Source organism: Drosophila erecta, unplaced genomic scaffold (genome assembly GCF_003286155.1).
Source record: "Drosophila erecta strain 14021-0224.00,06,07 unplaced genomic scaffold, DereRS2 tig00000055-arrow-pilon, whole genome shotgun sequence".
Lineage (NCBI taxonomy): Eukaryota > Metazoa > Arthropoda > Insecta > Diptera > Drosophilidae > Drosophila > Drosophila erecta.
The window spans coordinates 17,290,110-17,298,876 of record NW_020825200.1 but is presented as its reverse complement, the minus strand read 5'-3'; the positions used below and the strand labels follow the sequence as shown (position 1 = coordinate 17,298,876).

General features: G+C 44.7%; 1 protein-coding gene across 1 annotated transcript; it reads left to right on the top strand.

Annotated features, from left to right (window-relative positions):
* Window positions 1–21: 21 nt before the first annotated feature.
* On the top strand, window positions 22–8,752 carry LOC6542717 (CD109 antigen). The gene is made up of 7 exons (XM_001970201.3): window positions 22–228; window positions 2,253–3,102; window positions 3,208–6,955; window positions 7,039–7,232; window positions 7,299–7,473; window positions 7,542–7,647; window positions 7,739–8,752. The coding sequence occupies exons 2-7, from the start codon at window positions 2,255–2,257 to the stop codon at window positions 7,948–7,950; spliced, it is 5,283 nt and encodes a 1,760-aa protein (XP_001970237.1). The 5' UTR covers window positions 22–228; window positions 2,253–2,254; the 3' UTR covers window positions 7,951–8,752.
* The last annotated feature ends 15 nt before the right edge of the window (window positions 8,753–8,767 follow it).

Sequence of the window (8,767 nt, the reverse complement as noted above, 5' to 3'; positions counted from 1 at the left end):
CGTTAGTTTCTCAGTGTCCTGGCCACACCTGGAATCCAGTATTACGCCACTCTCTGTGAACGGTCACACTACATCAGTCATCAAAGCGGGTGTGGATCGCTGTTGGTTTTGTGTTGTTTCATTTTTTCGACGCTTTGAGTTCCCGAGTTAGTTTTATTTACCTTTCTGTTGATTAATAAAATGTGCATGGCCCACTGATAGCCAGATCAGATCGATTTCAGTACTGAGGTAAGTAGAAATGGGTTTGCGGACCTCTTTCACTTGGCGACCCGCCCAAATCGTGTGTTTGGCCGTCTACAAAATTCCTAAGCCAGTGTTATTGTGTTGCTGTTGTTGTTGGCACATGGGCGTTGACCGAAAACCGAAGAAGTGCCCTAAATATTGGTTACAGCATTTGGCGTTGTGCTCTATCGTTTAAATAGAATTAGTAATTGTGAAGGGAGTTCTTCGTTAGAAGCTCTTTGCCCCTTAAAGGAAATGTGAAGCTGGCGTTTTTGCCACCTGCTGGCCAGTTGGATTGCGGCGTCTTCTTTCGTTTTTCTGCCTTCAAGCTCTCGAATTTCGCCAACAGTTGCTCCTTTAGCCGCCCAAAATGTCCTGCCTGCTGTTTCAATTGCACTTTTGCCCTCTCAACTCATTTTGAATGGGTCTTCTCGGCTAATTAATGCCCACTTTACTTGTGCATTACGCTTTTGGTTCTGCGCCCTCTTGCACTGAAAAAAAAATATTGAAAAGTTATAATAGAAATTTTATACCATGCCAGACTAGAACAAAAGTAAACTACTCATTTTGAAAATATTTATATTTTGTGCTAAATGTTTTAAAATATTTTTCATACAAATATATAAAAAAATTATATGTATATATATTTCGAAATTTAAAGTAAAAATCCCATTTCAAGGATTTAATTATTTGGAATGGTGTCAAATATTATTGCCACAGTTGGTAAAGAGTTCTTCTCTGTGTAGCCGTGCGCAAAGGGTGGATTACACGCAGCGCCGTTGAAATTATTACGAGTTCGGTATTTGTTTTCACCGACGAGAGTAGAGACCCCTATAGGCCAGTAACTTCTGCTGCTTCACTGCACAGAGTATCTCGCCCAGGCCCATATAGACACCCATATCTATGGTCAGGTAGCCGGCCGTTTCATTTGCGTGTTTCGCTCAGTTCCAGTGAGCTGCTACCTTTACCTTCACTGGCTCGCCAGTGAATGCATTTCAAATGCAGACACACACACACTCCCTCCATCCTTCAGTTTCATTTCACCTCACTTGTCTAGAAGTCGGTGCCCATTGTTCTCCTGGCGTGGACCCTTTTCGTATGGTTGCCTTTAAGCGTTGACTTTTTAGCTAGCAAAAGAAGTTAATACCTGAGTAGGGAGGATTTGGAGGTCCTTGCTCGAGTGATTCCCTGTGTGCCGGCTGATTGTGTGCTGATAAGCCGGTATACTAAAATATGCGCATTTTGTAATGTTGCACACATGAAAATTAATAATATTTAAGAAGAAAAATGTCGAGCGTTTATACTGAAAACTTGAATTGAATTGTAATAAACATATTATTGTGTTCATAATTCCGTTGGTGACAAAGTGGTTTGTCAAGCTGTGATTTCGTAATCTCTTCTAACTCAACTATAAATAACGAAGGCATTAAAAACGCACTGGGCAGATGATTTGAATGCCCTAAATCCCAGCGTGGCATACATCTCCGCTGTCTAATTGCGCGCCCACTTGAATGACATTTTACTTAATGTTTGACATAGTTTCCATAGTGCCGCTTGCCCCTTGAAATACGTCTCCCTGAAGATACGTTCATTGCTCCTGCCAGATCGCGTCTATAGTCTATTAATACCGATGTCGGCGCCCTCATTAACGACTTGTTCGCAGCACGCGGAAATCAACCAACCAACAACAATCCTCGAACATGAGTTGCGGTCCATGACATGGGGATTAGGGTGTTTTAAAAATACATATATTCCAAAATTTTAAAAAATCTTAAATACTTAAAACAAAATGTTGGAAGGAGGTTCTTCAGAAATTTTTAAAGCGCACCTTATTTATGGAACTTCAAAAAATATATTTTATTAATCCTATGTCTTTAACGAGAACTCGAAACTTTGTCTTGCAAAGCATTGATACACCCTATTCGCCAGGCATTAAAGAACAGGCCAAATCAGAATCCTCTATTTATAGTATTGGGGAGATGCAGTTATACTCAGCCATTCTAATTTATTCACTTTTCGCTGCTCCTCAGCAATGATGTGGCACTTGCTGCACGCCCTGCTCGTAGTAGCCGCCGTCTTGGATGCACTGCAACCGGCGGTCGGACAAAGCGACACCTACTACAACCCCAACCAAAACCAGCAGAGTTCCCAGCAGCCGCTACTGCCCAACCAGCAGTGGGGAAACAACCAACAGACGAATCAGTATAGCAACAACAACCAAAACATTGGCCAAACGAATCCCAACGATCGCCCTCCGTACAGAACCGATTCGGGGAGCTACAACGATCTTGCTGGGCAAGATGACTATAATAAACGAGTGGGAGGAGGCTACCAGGATAACGAAGAGCCGAGTCTGACTCGGGGAAAGTCGTCCTATAACATCAAGGCCACCTTCCTGGAGTCGCTGCATTCAAGGGAGCCCACATACTTCATTGTGGCCTCTCGAATGGTCAGGCCTGGTCTAATCTACCAGGTGTCTGTGTCCATTCTTCAAGCTCAGTACCCGATAACCGTTCATGCTAGCATCGCCTGCGATGGTGTCCAAATCAGCGGAGACTCTAAGAATGTTAAGGAGGGCATACCGGAGACGCTGCTCATGAGGATCCCACCAACCAGTGTGACTGGAAGCTATAAGCTTCGAGTGGAAGGTTTCTACCAGAATGTATTTGGTGGCCTCGCCTTCCTGAACGAAACAAGACTAGACTTCTCCCAGCGTTCCATGACGATATTTGTACAGACCGATAAGCCCCTTTATATGCAAGGGGAAACTGTGCGATTCAGGACCATTCCGATCACCACCGAACTCAAAGGATTTGACAATCCCGTGGATGTGTACATGCTGGATCCAAACAGGCATATTCTTAAACGTTGGTTGTCTCGGTAAGTGGAAGTTTTATTTTACAACAGTCTAAATATAAAACACAAAGTGAAGTTTATTAAAAAATGTAAATGCAAATAACCAAACTTTACCTGTGTAACTTTCAGTCAATCAAACTTGGGTTCCGTTTCACTGGACTACAAACTGTCGGATCAGCCCACTTTTGGTGAATGGACCATCCGTGTTATTGCTCAGGGACAGCAGGAGGAGAGTCACTTCACCGTGGAGGAATACTATCAGACCCGCTTCGAAGTGAATGTTACCATGCCTGCCTATTTCTTCACCACGGATCCGTTTATCTACGGAAGGGTGATGGCAAACTTTACCAGTGGTCTACCAGTAAGAGGTAATCTCACAATCAAGGCTACAATCCGGCCAATTGGATACTTCAGCAACCAAGTCCTAAATGAAAAGTATCGTCTGGGTCGGTCACCCTTGGAGCAACTTAACCGATACAATGAACGATGGCGCTACAATAATCCCAACCAGAATCCGCAAGTGCAGTATAATGTGCCTGGACAACTGCCCCAGGACGGAGCAGATCTGTCACAGGATATTCTGTACAGGAATCAATATGTGGTCGAGCGACACTATCAGTTCGACGAGGAGTGGCCATTCTGGGTTAGAAAACCTGAGTATCACGATAGCAGCTACGAGGCGTGGAGTGGAACTTATCGAAAGACCCTACCCTACCTGCGCTATTTCAATGGAACCTTCGACTTCAAGTGGCCATTAAGAGAGCTAGAGCTGCTGGTGCCCAATCTGGCCAACTCGGAAGTGTTGATCACGGCCACAGTTGGGGAGAAGTTCTACGATGAGATCATTAGTGGTTACTCCGTGGCCAGGGTGTACAATTCCAGTCTGAAGGTGATATTCCTTGGCGATTCTCCGCAGGTCTTCAAGCCCGCCATGCCATTTACCACATATCTAGCTGTCGAGTACCATGATGGTTCCCCAATTGATCCAAACCTATTACGCCAGGGTTTAATGGAAGTCTCTGGTTTCGTGGAAAGCCGCAATGGCGGCAGGAGGGACTGGCCCGCCCAGCGATTGCCCATGTCGCAACAAAGTGATGGCATTTGGGAGGTGAAGATAGACATCCGGAATGATCTGAACCTGGACGATCGCCCGCAATCAAGAGATTTCTTGAACGGCATTCAAAATATGCGCTTGCACGCGAATTTTGTGGATCCGCGTGGTGAACGCATTCAAACGGAGCTTCTTTTGGTGTCTCACTATTCTCCCAGAAATCAGCACATCAAGGTCACCACCAGCACAGAGAAACCAGTGGTTGGAGAGTATATAATCTTCCACATCCGTACGAACTTCTACCTCGAAGAGTTCAACTATCTCATTATGTCAAAGGGCGTTATCCTGGTGAATGACCGAGAAACCATTACAGAGGGTATCAAAACCATTGCTGTGGTTCTGAGTTCCGAAATGGCACCTGTGGCTACTATGGTAGTGTGGAAAATTAACCAGCAGGGACAGGTTGTGGCCGATTCCCTCACCTTCCCGGTAAATGGCATCTCCCGGAACAACTTTACTGTATACATCAATAATCGTAAGGCGAGGACCGGAGAAAAAGTGGAGGTGGCCATCTTTGGAGAGCCTGGCTCGTATGTGGGTCTTTCAGGCATCGACAGTGCCTTCTATACAATGCAGGCCGGCAACGAACTCACTTACGCCAAGATCATCACTAAGATGTCCAACTTCGACGAGCAGACCAACGGAACTTATAAGCACATTTGGTACTCTCACGAAGGCAATCCCGACGAGTTGGTGTACTTCCCCGCCTCGTCCTTTGGTGTCGATGCAAACCGCACTTTTGAGTACAGTGGATTGATCGTTTTTACGGATGGTTATGTACCCAGAAGACAGGATACCTGCAATCGTACATTGGGTTTCGGGGAGTGCTTGAGTGGACGTTGCTATCGCCTCGAGAAGCAGTGCGATGGTTTGTTTGATTGTGATGATGGAACAGACGAGATCAATTGCCATGTGAGAAATGACACAGAGCTGTTGAACTACAGAAAATACCGATTTAATCGCGTGCTGCGGCATTATGAGAATGTATGGCTCTGGAAGGATGTGAACATTGGACCGCATGGTCGATACATCTTTAATGTGGAAGTTCCTGATCGTCCCGCCTACTGGATGGTTAGTGCGTTCAGTGTGAGTCCATCCAAAGGCTTCGGAATGATGAACAAGGCCTTGGAGTACGTTGGAGTCCAACCCTTCTTCATAAACGTGGAAATGCCGGAGGCTTGCAGACAAGGCGAGCAGGTGGGCATCCGTGTCACTGTATTCAACTATATGGTAACTCCCATCGAGGCCATTGTTGTGCTGCACGGCAGTCCGGACTACAAGTTTGTGCACGTGGAGGAGGATGGCATCGTAAGATCGTATAACCCCAGAACCAGCTTTGGTGAACACCAATTCTTCATCTATTTGGAGGCCCAAGGCACCACGGTGGTTTACGTGCCGGTGGTGCCTCAGCGTCTCGGCAATGTGGATGTGACTTTACACGTGGCTACTTTGCTTGGAACTGATACAATAACACGAACACTGCACGTAGAGTCGGATGGTCTGCCACAATATCGTCATCAATCCGTGCTTCTTGATCTCTCGAACCGTGCCTACGTCCTAGAATACATGCATGTTAATGTAACCCAAACGCCAATAATTCCATACCAGGTTGATCGTTACTTTGTGTATGGCTCAAACAAGGCTAGGATATCGGTAGTGGGCGATGTGGTGGGTCCCATCTTCCCCACCATGCCCGTAAATGCCAGCTCCTTGCTTTACCTGCCAATGGAGTCTGGTGAGCAGAATGCTTTTAGTTTTGCCGCCAATCTCTACACGATTATGTACATGCGATTAATTAATCAGCGCAACAAAACGCTGGAGAAGAATGCCTTTTACCACATGAATATTGGCTATCAGCGGCAGTTGAGCTTTATGCGACCCGATGGTAGCTTCTCACTGTTCCGTTCCGATTGGAACAACTCAGATTCGTCTGTATGGCTGACCAGCTACTGTCTAAGGGTGTTCCAAGAGGCCAGCTTCTACGAATGGGAGAACTTCATCTGGATCGATGCCACCATTATTGAAAAGAACATGCGATGGCTTCTCCAACACCAGACGCCACAGGGATCCTTCTACGAGGTCACGTGGCTGCCGGATAGGAAGATGAACCGCACAAACTTTGACAAGAACATCACGCTAACGTCCCATGTACTCATAACTTTGGCCACCGTAAAGGATATCTCTGGCACTCTGGGCTCTCGAGTTGCTTTGGCCACCCAGCGAGCCTTGGCGTATATAGAACGAAATATGGACTTCCTGAGACACCAAGCGCAACCTTTTGATGTGGCCATTACAGCCTACGCCCTTCAACTTTGTAACTCCCCGATTGCCGAAGAAGTATTTGCCATTCTGCGACGCCAAGCCAGGACTATAGGCGACTTTATGTACTGGGGTAACAAGGAAATACCGCAACCTCCACGCAAGCTGGAGAATCAAAAGTGGTTCTCGCTGCCGCGCCTGCCTTACGAATATGACTCACTGAATATAGAGACCACCGCCTACGCGTTATTGGTTTATGTAGCCCGCCGTGAGTTCTTCGTGGATCCCATCGTGAGGTGGTTGAACTCACAGCGCTTAAACGACGGCGGATGGGCCTCCACCCAGGATACCAGTGCAGCACTCAAGGCTCTTGTGGAGTACACAGTGCGGTCTAGGCTGCGCGAGGTTTCCTCGTTGACCGTGGAGATCGAGGCCTCTTCGCAGGGCGGCAAAACACAAACCCTTTACATTGATGACACGAATCTAGCAAAATTGCAGAGTATCGAGGTAAGATGCTTTATAAAATGTCTATTAGATTGTTAGATCTAGATTTTACCAATGTATTTAAAAACATATCTTCTCCTTTTCAGATTCCGGACGCCTGGGGCACCATCAAGGTTCAGGCTAAGGGTGCTGGATATGCCATCCTTCAGATGCATGTGCAGTACAATGTGGACATTGAGAAGTTCCAGACCAAGCCGCCAGTGCCAGCCTTTGGACTACACACCAAGGCAATCTTCCACGGCAGGAATCAGTCGCACATCTCTTATGTGGCTTGCCAAAAGTGAGTTTCTATTGGCACTAAATGCGTATTGCCATTGGGCATTGTATTGAGTTTGTAAATTTCTAGTTGGATAAACCAAAACGAGTCGGAGCGCTCAGGCATGGCGGTTTTGGATGTGGCCATACCGACTGGCTATTGGATACAACAGCAAAAACTCGACAGTTATGTGCTCAGCAACCGGGTCAGGAATTTGAGAAGGGCTCGATATCTAGAACGCAAGATTGTCTTTTACTTCGATTATGTAAGATACAAATGAAATTTTACTATTATACATTAGTATCAATGTTGAATCTTGCTAATTTCTAACAGCTTGACCAAGAGGATATCTGTGTGAACTTCACCATAGAGCGTTGGTATCCAGTGGCCAATATGTCTCGTTATCTGCCAGTGCGGATTTACGACTACTATGCACCGGGTATGTAAAATCTATAAGCAATCCTAGTTAGTTTTCCAGCAACTAAATAAAGTAAATTGTATATAAATCTTATTTTCTTCTATGATTACAGAACGGTTCAACGAATCAATATTTGATGCCCTGCCCACATATCTGCTGAACATTTGTGAGGTATGCGGCAGCTCTCAGTGTCCGTACTGCTCCATCTACAACATGGGCTGGCGCGCCTCCATGTCCATGTCCCTGCTCTTCTTCAGCGTGTTCATATACCTACTGCGAAGTCGCACGCACCTGGTCTTAAACATGATGCAACTGCTCACATAGAAAGGAATGAATGCTATTCACAAAATCACCATCGAAACACCTTGCTAATATTCGTAGTGTTTTTGTTCATTTATTGAGTGTTTACTTTTTAGTTTTTTGTTTTGAGTTGTAGTTTTTTGTTTGCCAACGAAATTGCATTCCGTCCAAAAATGCTGGTCAACATTTTGGTTATATTTTTAGTTCTTTTCAATTGTACTCCCCGAAACTGACCCGCTGTAGAATCGAATGTACAAAACAGCAGTTAAACGTATATTAATTTTTATTTTTATTGCTGAACAAAGAATCTTCTGCCACCCGTAGCAGACCACATATAGCCACCTAATGTATCTTGTAAGTCGTAACGAACCACACTATGCCTTATCATAGAGCGGGCTCCAAGTGTGGAATGAAAAATCAATCAATGTGTCTTTCACAAAATGCCTTTAATAGATTTTAGAAATCATTAGCAAATGTATCTTGACAAAAGTTTTGCATGCATATCGAATGGAAATTTATCTAATTTGTATAATCTAACTCTTGAATATTTGTAAACGAAATGAAGAGAAACGTTGAGAAAACCGTCCAATTAATTTATGCAAATAATGAATCTGCATAGTTTGTAAGTTTTATACGTATATACCCTCCATATGAACCACAATTAGTCTTTAAACTCCCTACACAAATCTCACATAGCCATGTACATGAAGCTAACTAAGCGAGGAACTGGGAAATGTTTGTACACAACTTAAGAATGTCGCTCCTTCCCGTACCATAAGAATCGAAACTCTTTGAAGTGTCTTGTGTTTTCTTTTGTAATAAACAAAAACTGAAAATAAAT

Coding starts and splice junctions, on each gene's coding strand:
- LOC6542717 (XM_001970201.3), top strand. CDS start 2,255: ATGATGTGGCACTTGCTGCACGCCCTGCTCGTAGTAGCCGCCGTCTTG. Junction 6,956..7,038: donor CAAAATTGCAGAGTATCGAG/GTAAGATGCTTT, acceptor TCTCCTTTTCAG/ATTCCGGACGCCTGGGGCAC. Junction 7,474..7,541: donor TTGTCTTTTACTTCGATTAT/GTAAGATACAAA, acceptor AATTTCTAACAG/CTTGACCAAGAGGATATCTG.